This window comes from Charadrius vociferus, unplaced genomic scaffold, assembly GCF_000708025.1.
Source record: "Charadrius vociferus isolate BGI_N301 unplaced genomic scaffold, ASM70802v2 scaffold101, whole genome shotgun sequence".
Classification (NCBI taxonomy): Eukaryota; Metazoa; Chordata; class Aves; order Charadriiformes; family Charadriidae; genus Charadrius; species Charadrius vociferus.
The window spans coordinates 383,908-398,837 of NW_009646941.1; the positions used below are offsets into that span (position 1 = coordinate 383,908).

General features: G+C 41.1%; 1 protein-coding gene across 1 annotated transcript in view; it reads left to right on the top strand.

Annotated features, from left to right (window-relative positions):
* CNTNAP2 (contactin associated protein-like 2) overlaps positions 1-11,403 on the top strand; it is a 335,871-nt gene extending 324,468 nt beyond the window's left edge. The window contains exons 13-14 of the mRNA XM_009895048.1: positions 9,364-9,435; positions 11,204-11,403. Coding sequence (XP_009893350.1) covers positions 9,364-9,435; positions 11,204-11,403 — 272 coding nt within the window. The remainder of the gene's footprint in view (positions 1-9,363; positions 9,436-11,203) is intronic.
* Positions 11,404-14,930: the final 3,527 nt, after the last annotated feature.

Consider the following 14,930-nt stretch of genomic DNA (forward strand, 5'->3'; position numbering starts at 1 on the left):
TATGAAATTTCTGACATTCTGTCTAGTGTATCAGACAGCTGACAGACTGCCAAGCTTGTAAATTCTTCTGGCATTCATTGAGAGACCAGCATTGTAGCTATTTCATGAGCCGTGATTTGAATGTTAATGTTGCTACCTAACATCAAGACATGAAGGTGGTAATATTAAAATATTTTTAAAAGAGCGTTTTCCATCCTCTGCGAAGACTGTATTTTTTCCATAAGTAGTAACTTTAACTAGGAACATAGGGATGGCGTAAACTAGCGAAAAAATGGAGTAGAGAAGGAAGCATTTAGATGCCCAAGCACTTAATGTGACTGCCACCTTTTTCCTTTCCTTAGGCTGAAAAGCATTTCACTTCCCATGCAAGAGGTTATTCTAGATTACGGTCAGGTCACTATGGCTACTAAAGTTTATATTAGATTTAAACTCTCCAGTCTGACCTATTCCTCATCCCCAATCCAAGCCTTTCTTTTTTCATAAGTGTATGAATGTTAAAAGTGCAGAACCCAATCTGTCTGTGAGAAGCCCTTTCTTCTAATGACTTCAATAAATAGAGTCCATGTCCTTTGCTTTTTTTTTTTTTGGGGGGGGGGGGGGGGGGGCGCGTAGCTGTCATAAGTTTACAGGCTTGTTTGGTATTCTTGTTCGTTGGGTTGGATTTTTTATTCTCATTTTTTTGTTTCTTTCAAGTATTCCCTGTGGGTCCATTATCAGCGATTAGCTATATACAGCTAGGCTTTGATCAGCACTTTACTCTACTGTTCCTTTGAGAGCACCAAAGCATTTCATATTCTACATTAATTATAAGAGGAAGTATTTGTGCGTCTTCCTTAACAGGTGAAACGTAAGCGCCGCTCATAAAATCTTCATGAAAGTGATATCTTAGGCCAGCATGACTAATATGCTAGCAGTTCTTGTCTGGAGTCATAGTGAGACCCAGTGCCGGACAGCACTTACCACCAGGAATTAAAAGAGAGATGAGTTTAGGTCTTTGATGGATGGGGGTGCTCTAATGTGCTGCAAATTCAGCAGATCAAATGTTCAAAATACTATTTCTGAGACAAAACTTGCTGAAGTTCAAACTGCAGATAAACACAGTCCAAAAGTGATCCTAAATGTCTACTATCCTTTCAAAAATAAGGAATAAAATTCTGTAGTACACAAGTACCAGTTATGAAATTTAAAAAGTGGTTTGGTCTTGTCTTCCCACTACTTTGTATCATTACTTGCTTCTGTGCAAAAGAAAGTGTAAAAGTGACTATTGGGAAATGACCATACAAGAGGGGAAGCAGGGGAGCACCATCCAACCCCTCCCAACCGACAGTGCAGGAATGTGTTCCCTGTTTTCATATTTCATTCAGGATTGATATGGGGGAGTTTAAACTGCAAGGAAGGATCTCCTAATAAGGCACAAGTTTTTCTGTCCCTTTGCTAGGAAGATTGCTTTTTAAGACTGAAAGAAAGAATGTTGTACTGCCCTCTCAGAGCAAGCCATTCATAAAACTCCATTTACTCTGCTACGTAAGAGTATGGACAGCAAAGTTTGCCTGCAGAACAAAATTGAAGGACTAATAGCACAACCGATTCAGAAAAAACTGTCTTGACTGATTGGGTTGTCAACTCTCGTGTCTAGTGGTGAGAATTTGCATTGTCCCAGTTCATTGATCATGGAGCGTTCAGTGAATTTTCCCTCAATGCTGCCATTTTTCTTTGTTGGCATTTCCATTGCTCACTCCAAAATTCATGCTTTTATAACAAAACATCCAACTACTCTTTCTTCTATAATCCCCACTTACTTTCCCACACTGTCCGAGGCATTGGCATACAGAAGGGCTGTTCAGAGGACAATGTTTTGATTAAGCCATCATTTCAGAGGATTTTTTAATTTATACTCATTTCACATTGGAATAAAAAGAGATGAATGGAGAGCCTTCACACCAAAAAATGTAAAAACACAGGTTTTGTGCTTTCCATCATCTCTCTGCATGTCTCTCTCATCAGAACTCACCAGTAACTCAGTAAAAATACTTGAGAGTCAGTGAAAAACTCTTCAGAAAACAAAAGTGCAACCCTTCAAAATGCTTTTGATCTAACAGAACATACCTGACAAAACTTAGTTTAAGTAATTTGTCCAAACAGAACTAATGTGTTGGAGGACTTTTTTGTCATCAGTGAAGTTTTTTTTCTGGTTTTCTTTCCTCCCCATCCCTCCCAGCCAAGAAGGCTGCAAAGGATTAAAGAAATTAGTGGATTTTGATCCAATGTTGAGAATTTCACATTCCAAATAATTTTCATTATTGGCAACAGAGAGAAGATGACATTTTTAAAGTGAAAAGCCCTAATGTTTCCTCTAAGTTGTATGTCTGTTCTGGTAGTTTCAGAATTGCTATGTGGTTGTACTTTTTTCAATATTCTTCACCAAAAAAAAATATGAAATCTGTGACTGTGAAGACTTCTATTTCAATAAAGACAGAAAAGTGGTTCATATCAGGGATATGCTTGTAACCATCTAACACTACAGTTGAGGCATCACCAAAAATTCGGGGAGTAATGATTGACCCTATATAGCATGCTAGAACAAAAACGACCTTTTACAAACAATATGGTTAATAATTTCTTTTAAATATTTTGTGATTGGGTAAGTGTGGGTATTTTTTTTTTAACTTGGAAGTGTTTAATATTAAAAATAACTTCAGATAAATTCTCCGTTCCATACTTAAGCTGATGTCAGTGGGACTTTCAGTAAACTCTGTTAACAGAGTTTAATGTTAAACAGTCCTCCTTCAGAATCTGTTCTTAAATGCCTAGAAAAGCAGGAGTAGGGGTAGTTTTTCTCCTTTCTCTGTTTTCAGCTTAGAGAAGTAGGAAAAAAATAGATGTATTAATTTGAAAAAAAAAAAAAGGTGAGAACTTTCAATACAATATTTGATCTGGTAGGATAAAAAAAAAAAAAAGCATTTTTAATACTGCTTCAGATCTTTTCTTCTTTTTCTGAATTGCTGTAGTTTGCTTGTCATGGGAGCTTTTCACAGCACCACAGTCAGGAGGAGAGCCGTTGGTGGCACGAGCACGAGGGCACGAGTTGGTGGCACGAGCAGTGGGATGAGTGAGAAAGGGCAACTGAAGTCTACAGGCTGTGATGTTCACCTTTGATGTAGGGCTGTGTAATGGAGTTGTTTACTCCCGCTCCGTCATTTCTGTGCGTGTGTTTAGAGTTTCTCTTGTAATCCGGTCCCTTCAGGAAGGTGAATGCAACTGTGACTGCACATTAGTTTCTACTATCACGAGTCAAGCAATTAGTTTCTGTACTTACAGTCTGTAATAAGGAGTGCTCTGTAATTTAGAACCGTAGCAGTGCTGTCTCACCTGAGCAGCAAAGTTGACATAATTTGACAAAACGAAGCCAGAGAGCTTGCTTTTGTTTTCCTCTGTGTTATGATCCTGTGGAGAAATAGGTTGGTGAGTGTGTCCAATGCTTTCTCAAAATCCTAAGGTGTCAGTGAGTGTTTCCTCTCTTTGCAGCCTCAATTCTAGGATGCCTGGCTGCAAAACAGAATTTGGAAGAAGTGATAGCTCACATCTTTGCTTTTATTTTGTTCTCTCACTGTTCTTTTAATCAATGTCTTGATTGATGGGGGTTTTGTATACCTTGTGATCACCAGATCCAGTTGTTCCAGCTGCTTCTCTAGTTCATGTTTACGTGAAAACGCAGCTGGTCTCAATGATGGTAGAATGCCTCTTAAAATTGTGGACATATGTAAAGCTGAAAGGTGACAGGAGCCTTGCAACACATGTTAGTTCTAGGCTGAACAAACTCAATTTCTAGCATTTCACAGGTTTCATCCATTGTTTGTTTTAGACCTGTGATCACTCCCACCTTTCTTTTTTTGGAGCAAATCTAAACTGTATCTTCTGAAGAGCAAGGAAGGTGGTCAGGGGTCTAGAGAGCAAGTCCTATGAGGAGCAGCTGAGGGAACTGGGGTTATTTATTCTGGAGAAAAGGAGGTTCAGGGGAGACCTTATCTCTCTCTACAACTGCCTGAAAGGAGGTTGCAGCGAGGTGGGTGTCAGTCTCTTCTCCCAAGTAGCAAGTGGTAGGACAAGAGGAAGTGGCCTCAAGTTGTGCCAGGGAGGTTAGATTGGGTATTACGAAAAAAGTTCTTCACTGAAAGGGTTATCAAGCATTGAAACAGGCTGCCCAGGGAAGTGGTTGAGTCACCATCTCTGGAGACTTTCAAAAGATGTGTCGATGTGGCACTTAGGGACATGGTTTAATGGGTTTGGCAGTGTTAGATTTACAGTTGGACTCAACAATCTTAAATGTCTTTTCCAACCTAAATGATTCTATGATTCCTTTGTAGCATGGTGTATTTTAACTAAGACTTGCCTACTCAGTAAAAAAGATCAGTTAAAAAAATTGCTTCCAATGGCTTATATGTAACACTCCTGGTAGGGTATTTCAAAATTAGATTTGCCTTTTACTTTGTACTTCCCAGTACTGCTTTCTAGCTGAAAAGTCTCCCTGTTTGGTTTTGGTTTTCCCTTTGCCTTTACTGAATCACCTTTTGCTCATTTCTCTTCCCACACCCACTTTCTGGACCACTTTTCTACTTTAACAGGGTCATTTTGCATTTCAATTTTGTGAATTTGCAAAAGGCTTTTATGTGGGATCCATTGTGAAAATTCTCCCTCTGAAAATGGCAAATGCAAAATCACGCCTACTATAATGAAGCAAAATTATCATTCATTCTCTTAAATCAACCACATCTGTCATCTTTAACATCTAATCCTAATTATGGTCTGTTTATCCAGTCCCGTCTCCCCTTTCCATTCAGTGAGTGCTGCTGTATTGCAGCTGGCTGTGGCAATGACCATGCTGAGTGTGCCAGATGACCGCAGATCTCCTACTGCATTTTTGTGGTCATCTAAAATTTCAAATGTCATTAAAATGATGGCCAAAACATGGATTTTGCCTGCAGTCAATCTGTGATCACCCTTTTAGGTGCTGCAAAGTTCCTTTAACCCCATTTATCCTGAGTCTAATAACAAAAAGTTGAAGAGTGCAGAAGGTGTAGACTCCGTAGATGGTTATTGAAACTATGGCCTCATAAACAGCAGCCCATGAAAGAAAGAGACAGCAAAGTATGCTGTGTCATTTCACGTAAGTGAGCTTCAGGATGACGGTGTTTGAAGTAAACCTGATGGTCTGCTGTGGGAAGACAGGATGCAAAGAACAGCATCACCCAGCTTGGATTCTGGACGGGAACCAGATGAAGTGATGTTCATAAGCCACAGATGAGCTTAGCATTTCCTGGTACAGTTCAATCCGTCCCTACACTAGCTGTAGGTTTTAGGAAAATGCCTTTGGTGTGTCCTGACAGCAAACTGATGGCTCTGTGCCACAGCTGCATGAGCAGAGGATTTCAGGGAACTGACAGCATGTCTCTTGGGCCAATATGTAACTGTTTAGATTAAAAATCTCTTTGCTCTGAAACCTAGGGAAGATTCAGAAAAATCTCCTAAGGTAAGGAAACTTTCTAATACAGTCCCCAAACCAGATGGGAATTAGCTGTTCAAAAGCAACCTTTGTAGACCAGGTAATAAAGGGAAACTGAATAGCCCTATTCATGGCCTCAGCTAACAATTAGGTAGCACAGTATGTAGACCAAAACTCCTGCAGTACCCTCCTCCTGCCCACCTTACATTACATTCACAACCTACTTGCTGTCCACATGGGCTTTGCAGGGTAACTACATAGAGTAACTGCAGCTCTGTGGCACCGATTTGCTGTGGGCAAGTCGTGATTTGAAGCTGTCGAGGTGCAAGTATCAGGCAGTGCAAAAGGGCTTGCTGAGACATGTAGTTAGAATTAATGTCACAGTGATAATGGAAGAATCTGAACAGAAAAGAGGTGTTCCCAGCTGTGACAGAAATGAAGGCGCACACTCGTTCATTAGCAATGCACCCTGTACTTCATCTGCATATTATAGCCATGCGAGCTAGTTATTATACCACTGTGATTTAGATTCCCATGAAACATGAGAGTCACCATTAACAATATTAATTTTATCTGACCAGTCATTTTAAAATATTTTAGGAGTTCCTGTTTACAACCTGTGAATGGCACTCTCTAGTCATCTGTGCTTTTATCAGAGCATCGGTATTACTGTTGCCCCTTTGTCAACCTGCTCTAACACATTCTTTCCTTGTTTAGTTCTTGAATTTCAGCAGTGATGGAGGAATCTCGTTAGTTGTCTTCTTGACAAAATTGCTTACTATTGCCAAGGAATGTGACCGTAGTAAGGTCAGACACGAGTCACCATGTGTTTGGATGACATAACTGCTATGTGAAATAGCTGCACTTGGTACATGTTGGTGACAGTACTCTGTTGTGAAGCTCACCTTGGAGGGTCAAGGGATGTGCCCTCCTACGTTCTCTTCTGCCTTACCGCTGTGGCAGGAGTTACCCCTTTGCAGTTCTTAGACCCCTGGTCTGTAGCTGTTTCTGATCATTTGAGAAGCTACTGCTGTCCAGAAGAATTTCAAGGAAACTTCCACCTAAAGAAGAAGATAGTAATGAGCTACTTTCTTCCTCCTCTATCCATCTGTAGTAATATATTCAGTAAAAAACTAGTATAGACACTTCTGCAGCACAAGGTATTCTATAACCCCACATTTAGCTAAGATTTTAGATAGAATTTTTCACTCCAAAAAAACCCCATAATATAAAAGCAGGTCTCCTGCTGATACAAGAGTAATAGAACAAGAATTCATGAATTATGGTGATAACATCTGCCAACACTGCTGTAGGTGTTTTTAAAAAAGATTCATGGGCGTCTAGGTGCGTTTTTTTACTACAGCGCTCCTGAACTGTAAGATTGTATGTAGCATAAGTTGCAGCAGGGCACGATTTATGCTATGTGCAATCCAATCTGATGGTGAGCTCTTGTTGAAATAGGTTGTCCCTTGCCCCCAGACACACATTCCAATTTCCTCTTTGTCAGAAATGAGAGTCTCAGAGTGAGTCACGTCTGCTTGTTGATCCAATGGACAACTCTTCCTGAGTGTGTATGATGACTAAATGCAGTGGAAAGCAGCCTTGACAGAGGCATCAGGGCCAGTCCTAGAGGCAGCTCTCAGACAAGATTAAGGACGTAGTTTCACATCATGCCTCATGTTCTTCATTATCCTGCCGTGTACTTGGGTGGCTGTTGAACATCATCAGCTGTGGTCTTCCATCTGCCAGGAATCCCTTGTTAGCATAGCTGTTGTGGTGTGGCAGCTGGGGAGGGATCATGCTGCCATGAATAGCCTTCCTCTTTCTTCACACTTCACTAGTGCCGTGGTCCTTGGAACAACATGTTAAATATACTATTCGGCTGTAAGGAAAGGGGGAACTGTGACCATTGCTGCTTTTAAGATTTCTTATGTGGGGACACAGGACAGCAACTGCAAACCAAGTGGCAAGTGATAGGGCTTGTTAACTGCCTGCGGTGTTGCTCCCATGGCAAGGGGCCTCCTTTTGGGTTAGAATGGCAGAGAGTAATTTCCTTGCAATTTGGCAAATTGATGCTTTTCTACACAGTGTTATTTGGCTTTAGGTTTTTCCTTGAGGTGCAGGGAGGGCAGGTTTAAAGTTAGGGTTTATTTTCCCACTGCCGGCCCTTCCCTTTCAGCGCTGCAAGGATCATATTAGGGACCCTGTGCCAAAATGGCTCTGAAGGAAACTTTCATGGCCCTGCACAGTAAGGTTCTTCTTTGGAGCAAAATCCACTGATACGGAATCAGGTATTTATTTAACTTTTACATTTTTTAGCCTGGTTTGTTTCAGAGAGGTGCAGAAATGCTGTTTTCAGAAGCCAGAGCACCAACAAATGTCAAAGGCACAAGTGCTGCTGGCAAAAACTGCTGGCCAGGCCCCTTCCGCTGAGCCCTGAGAAACGCTCTCTTGTTTGTCCCAGCGGCGACCAGCCAAAAGCTATCTGCTTAACACACAGCTGGTTCGACTCTCCCTCAGAGTAGGCACACAGAAGGCTACTCTAGCCCCAATCCTCTTCTCAGGCCACGTGGCAAGCTGAAGCCATTCATTCTTTTGTGCAGCTGCTTCACAATACAAAAGGAACTTTATTATGGATTTTACTCCATGCTAACAGAAAGCAAGTTGACTTCCCTTAGCCAATTTTTGAGTGTAGTGAATGCATCACGGGCCTGTAAAGGCAACTGATTAATACAGTTATCACCTAATACATCAAGCAAGGAAAATAAAGCTGGGTTTTAAATACTGCCCTAAGAAGTAATTAATATCTTTGATTATTTTAACTGTCTCCAGTTAAGTGCTTCTAACAACATTTTCTCTATTTCAAAATGAATGCCATAGTCCAGTGGCAAAGAAGGGAACAATTGCAACCACTGACCTAGCTCCCTGGGCTTGCTTAGTCTCTGCAGTGTCTAGTTGTTATGTCTGACTATAACGAAAATGTTTATGATGGGTTTAATTGATGAAATTGCCTTTGAAAAGCCTCGATGATGTTTTGTGGAGGTTAAAATGAAGATGACCATTCAAATTCTACTTTAAAACTGCACTGATTCCTTCATCCAGCTCTGCCGCAGGGAGTCTCTCCTTTTTAGGTTGCTGGCAGGTGAGCGCTGGTACATCTGGCTGTGTTTCCTCTCCTCACCTGTCCGCTGGAGGCTCTCCTCTCCCACGGGCTCTCCTGCCTGCCATTCCTCAGCTCCTCAAACTCACCATCTTGCATCTTGCTTCCAAAGCACCTGCAGCAGCGGCTAAGTTGCCGCATTGGGCTTTCTCCTAGAGTAGCAAAGCATGTGCTCCTTTGGATAACGGGTCTATGGCTCTGACCAACAGAAAATGCAGCCCCTCGCTTAGGCTGTGCAGCAGCAAAAGGGATGGGAGTTTTTCTTTCAAAGAGCTTGCAGTTGTACCCAATGGGGGTCCCTAAATCCTGGAAACTTCTGAAGCATTTTATGGGTAGCAGTGACAAAGGCAAAAATCTCCATAATAATATGTACGATCACTCAGGTTTGAAAGAAAGGTTTTTGTTTGAGTTTGTGCTAAAGAAACTTACTGAATTTATGTTAGGGTATCAAAATGTATCAACAGCAATGCTTACCACTGGTAACCTCCTTTATTTTGTTTTTATTTTTGTTACGAGGAGAAAGCAAGAAGTTCTGAGGGATTAGATAATAGTGAAAGATTTTTTCTTTTCTTCTTCTTCAGATAAATATCTAGGGTTCACAGTTTTCTTTAAGTTGTATCTGAGGATGTTGGATGTATTTCTGAACTACTGTGTGAAGTTTCACTGCTATTGCAAAATGAATCTTTTAATTCCTTACTTACAGCCAGTGCTGATTTCCCGTACAACGGTCAAGCTATAGGAGATGGCGTTAACAGAAATTCTGCCATTATTGGAGGTAGGAAAAATGTCTACTTTTATAAGATACTTTGCAGTATGGCAGTTACGGCTGAATTGTCATTGGTAATATATTCAAGCTATTTGCTAAGAGCTGTGGGAAAACTACACCTGAACAAAGTTAAACAGAAGTTTGTGTAAGTCCATTCAGGCACGACGTACTACTGAAATGGTTTGTTCTCACTTAGTTTGTCCCCTTAGATTCAGCTTTAACCACGTCAAAATATTGATATTCATAATCCACACAGCAAGCATCCATGTGGGGAGCTACTTTGCAGTAGTTACTTATGTTAACCGAGTGATTCATTTATACAAAATGGCAAGGACACTTCTTGTTACAGCAGATGCAACATGCATCTATGTCAAACACTGTTTGTTCTTAACAAAAATCCCTTGTGATCCTGCCTTGATTTTTAGAGCCCAAGTTCTGCTATAATTTATGTGCTGAAGAGTCTCATTCAGTGTGATAGGTGATGTTAAGTAATACCAGAATTGGAACTGGGAATTAGCATTCAATTGAAGGCATTCTGGCCAGCTGCCTCCAGAAATAAGGATGCCAATTAATTTTACGCACACATGCAATTTTCTCTGCCCTGTCCCATAGTATGGAAGTGTTGCACCATAACTCTCATGGGAGAAATTTGCCACCAAATTCTGAAGCCATATATAAAAAGAAAAAGTAAAGATCACCGTAATAGCTCTCAGTTCTAAATGCATATAAAGTGACATACTGGTGGTGAGTTTTGTCATGCAAAGCAACACTTAGTGTAGTAATACATGCAGTCTAATGGAATTTCTTGCTTCTTTTCCCTGCCCCCCTCAAGGGTCTATATTTCCATATCCAGGTTAAAAATTAGTTGGTTTAGTTTTGATTTGCTATGTTATTTTTCCTTTTTAGTTTGAATTTTTATTACTACTTAAAACTTTTCCTTAACAGTTTGAAACCTTACAATACTATGATGATAGCATTGCATTCCTCCAAAAAATTCAGGCCTTACCTGAACAGCCTGGCTGTCCAACGCATCAGTTAACAAGAGTGGCATAACATAATTCTAGCTGATTTTTAACCTGAGAATTTCATAATGTCTTCATCCTGGAAGATCCGCATACCTGTAGAGAAGGGCCAAAAAAGGAACAGTGCTTTTTTAGCACATAGTTACCTATGGCTAAGCAAGTAAGATACATGAGGCTTCTCCGTAACAGGGCTGAACCCCAAATAGAGCATTGCAGGGGCAGCAATTAAGGATAGGTCTGATGATAAAGCAGTTACATCTGTAGTTATGTGGAGCCAGTGCCTTCTGGGTGGAGCGAGCCAAAAGTGAGCCCAGCAAATTTTCAAGGACATGTTGAGGTTAGATCTATATGGCCATCATAGATCTGTACGGCCATTGACTGGAAAGTATACATCAGTGACTCCGTCCTCGAAGAAAGAGCTGCCCAGGCCATGACATGTAACCATTTCACCCCTGTGTTCTGGGAGCACTCGGTACCCTCTGCCTCACGGTCAGCAAAGCTTACCACTGTAAGTAGGCATTAATGTTTAAGTTGACCTATGGGATGAAAGTCACTAGCAGACTCCACTCAGTGACATTTTGTATATAGCGAAAACTATGTACGAATATTAGAGTAGTGGAAACCAAGTCACTGTGGTGATGTTTAACTGCCCAGGTAGTTTTGGCTCAGCTCAGAGGAGTTGTGGGATCCTTTCTTTGTGTCAAAATCAGGTGTTCTCCTCCCTAGTGGCATCTTTTCTTTCCTTCTCTGTGTAGGTGTCATTGCAGTGGTGATCTTCACCATCCTCTGCACCTTGGTGTTCCTGATCCGCTACATGTTTCGCCACAAGGGAACCTACCACACCAACGAGGCCAAAGGAGCAGAGTCAGCTGAGAGTGCAGATGCTGCCATCATGAACAATGACCCCAACTTCACGGAGACCATCGACGAGAGCAAGAAGGAATGGCTTATTTAAGCCCGTGGGGACGGGGCCTGGGGTGGGATACAAGCTGGGCCAGGGTAGGACTGGGATGACTCTTGGAGTGGGGAGAGAGCGCTCTGCATTGGACGCTTGAGCACACATATGGTAAAAAGATCAGCACAACTGGAGGAGCAAGTGACAGCAGAATACCACTGAGACTGGAGGAAAAAAAGAATATCTCAAGCATTTAAGGAAAAATACTTTTTAATATTTATTTACAGCAAATTGCCCCTTCTGTATCCAAACAACTACAACAAAGAGCAGTTTTGCAGCTTCAGCATTGGTTAAAATTTTCAGTAACACCTGTCTATTTCTGTGTGTGTTTAGAGGTGTTCTGGATACCCGTGATGAGAAACGGGGCTGGTTTTTTACATTTTTTTAAAAGCTGTTTAAAGCGTGGGTAGTTCTGTCTTGAGAACAATTGGCAGATCTTTATTCCCAGCATTGTGTTCCTTCATGGCTGGCCACTTCCCCACAGGCTGCCCTCAGCCCCACACCTTGACCATATCACCATTCATTTTGGTGGCATTGAACGGGGGGTTCAGGGATGGGGATGGGGCAGGGGGATGGGGATTAATGCAAATCATACTCGCCAGTTTTTCAGCTTGTCATCAGCCCATGCCAACCCTGGCAGGATCCATCTTCTTGACCCAGCTACTTTGTTGATTGCTTACAATTCTCATCAGCAATGTAAAAATACTGTTACTATGACTATTACTACTACCAGAGAGAACAATCATAAAGCACAGGAAGCTTTATTATGTTTATTATTATTATTATTATTTTGTTGGTCTCTGAGGGAGGATGATGCTGTGTGAGTCTGTAGACCTAGTCTGTGCCTGTGTCTTTGGCTATGGTACTGGTGACCCGAGGCACACGCCAGTTTAAACTCAGCTCTGCCTGTGGCTTATTGGCATATACTATACTTAGGCGTAAGCATTGTAGTAGGGAATTAGAGCCAGACTTTGTTTGCTTCTGTTTCTTTTTTATAGGCTGTCGCAGAAATATTAGTACAGCTCTAGTCAATGCATTTGAACCCATGGACTTCACATAATACTTTTTTTCCAACTCTAGCATAGCAATTTATTCTTTAAACCCTTTGTTTCAGTCCCTCTGCAAGGAAAGCCTCTGCTGGCGGTGTTCGCACAGGCAGGGGGGTGAGGAGAAGGAGGCTTGGAGACTCTGCCCAGAGAGCACATGAGAAACACACAGTGCACAATGGAGAGTTACTTTTTAATGCAGGGATTTACCTGAACTCTTTTGCTGTCGTCTTAGGGCATTTTGAAGAATAGCAAGGCCAATGCCAACTGCAGCATTGCACCCCATGTTCCCTCTCAGGCCAGGGAAGTCATGGGTGTCACCTGAGGAGTGGGCAAGCAGCTTGAAGGAAGGCAAAGGGGCAGCCTGAAGACCTAATGTCCTTTGATGGCAATAACATAGCTTTAGCTTGCCTTCTGCAGAGGAGCATGGTTCTCCAGTGGTCTGATTTGATAAGAATTCAAGGCCTTAATAGGCACATTTTGCAGTGGAACAGAATGAAGAAATTAACATATTGCAGGGCATTTGCTGTGTGCTAAAAGAACAGAAACGATACCAAGAATTTCCCTTTAAAAGTATTTTTGCTCATGACAGTCTTAGATTTGCTTTATCTTTAATATTGCTGGGTTTAGTATGCACAGATTTAATCCATTTTTTCTGTGTAAGAAAGATTTCTTTTTCACACAAATCTGCAATCTGCTACCCTGAGCAGTGCTGGCATCTTTAATTACCTTATCTTTTGGGTTTTATCTTTCTTTATTCTAATCAATGCTTTAAAATGGGAACAAAAAAAAATCATGGAGTTAGAGGAAAATATTGGAGTCTTACCAGACAAGAAATTTATAAGCACAATTTGTCAGATATACAAGGCCAGATAGTTTCGGTTTTAAGGACGGCAGCCTAAAGTCCTCTTCTGGATTCATTGAACATAGATATTAGAGCAAATCAAACCCATTGATTTCTCCTGTTTATGGGTTTGGAATTAACATACAAAAATGTTGCCAGTTTAAAAAAACATGACTGTTTCTCAGGTAACATTATGTGGCAGAGGGATTCGGGTAGGCATAAAAATCACCTCTGTCACTCTTGTGCTCTGCAGTCTTGCCTTGCCTCCAGTATTAACCTCTCTCTCTCTTGTGTTTAATCGAGCAGATGAATCCTTATTCTTATTTGTGGGTGTAAGATAAGTCTCCATCACTTGGAAAGTATCAGCTTGGGATGGATCTAGGCTGCACCACTAACTGTTCAGCAAAATACACAGCAATCATGGATGTTTTTGTAGGACTGAAAAAGCATTCTCTTTTCTATATTATTTTATGTTTAATTTTATTTCAATGGTATTTTAATCCACTCTGAAAAACATCCTTGCCTGCAACTTCAAGTTACCAAGAGAAGTGAATATAGCATCATTTACATAGCTTGGGATTTGGTTTGCAACAAAAAGTTACTTACGTTTCTGAACTTAGTGTCTGGGAGGAGGATCAGACTCCTGAGACACTAGAGTCCTCTGCTGCTTCATGTGGGAGAAACAAACTTAGCAGCCACAGTGCAAATTTGCCAAATGCCTCAGCATGGCACTGGAGGGGAAAGATGGTTCGGCCCCTGTGCTAACCGAGTCCTTGGTGAAGCTAGGGACAGTTGTCTGGGTTATGGTAGCAAGGCCTGTGATATCTATTCACTGATTTTCTAAAAGATTACCAGCTGATCTCCCACAACTCTGTAAGCAAGATTTTCTGGAAAACAAGTCCCTTGACCACTGCACGAGCAGTCGTTGTAAATTAGTGTCTTAAATTTGAAAAACAGGTTTTAAATTTCTGAAATCAAGTTGCAAGCATCTGCATTTCTCCATCGACTGGACACCATGGACTAACTTATGTGAAGTTCATTAGTGCTGTGTTAAGATGATAAAAATCTTCAATCTTGTCATTATTTTTGTGCTACAGTCACCTTCACAGCACTAGAAATTCTTTTATTTATTAGAATTCTTGTTTCTTCTTAAACTGGACTGTAGACATGACATTGAAGACTAGCAGCTGGTCTCTGTATAGGCATTTGGTGACTGTAGGTGAATTCCTGCCTGTCTGTTTGTATTTCATTTTTGAGAATGGAGTATGTTGAATTACAGGCAGTGGCCGTTCAGCAGCCTAGCAGTGAAGCAGGAGCAGGCTCAGAGAAGTAGCTTGTACATTTTGCTAGCACTATGTCTATTCTGAGGATTTTTTCCTCTGCAGGACTACATATTATGGAGGTTGAAACAACATCCATAGTTTATTTTACCCACTCTTATTTGTGCCAAAAAATCCATGTTGTTTGACAGGTACTATCCATACACCTGTAGTGGGAAAATCTGTTAGAGGGGAGAGTGGATCCTGCTTTTATAAAACTCTGTATTTTCCCCAAAGAATATTAAAATAATCAGTCTTTTATCACTGCTTTTTTAGCTGCTTCACCTATTTGCACTGCACAGGGAAATGCAGCTGCTT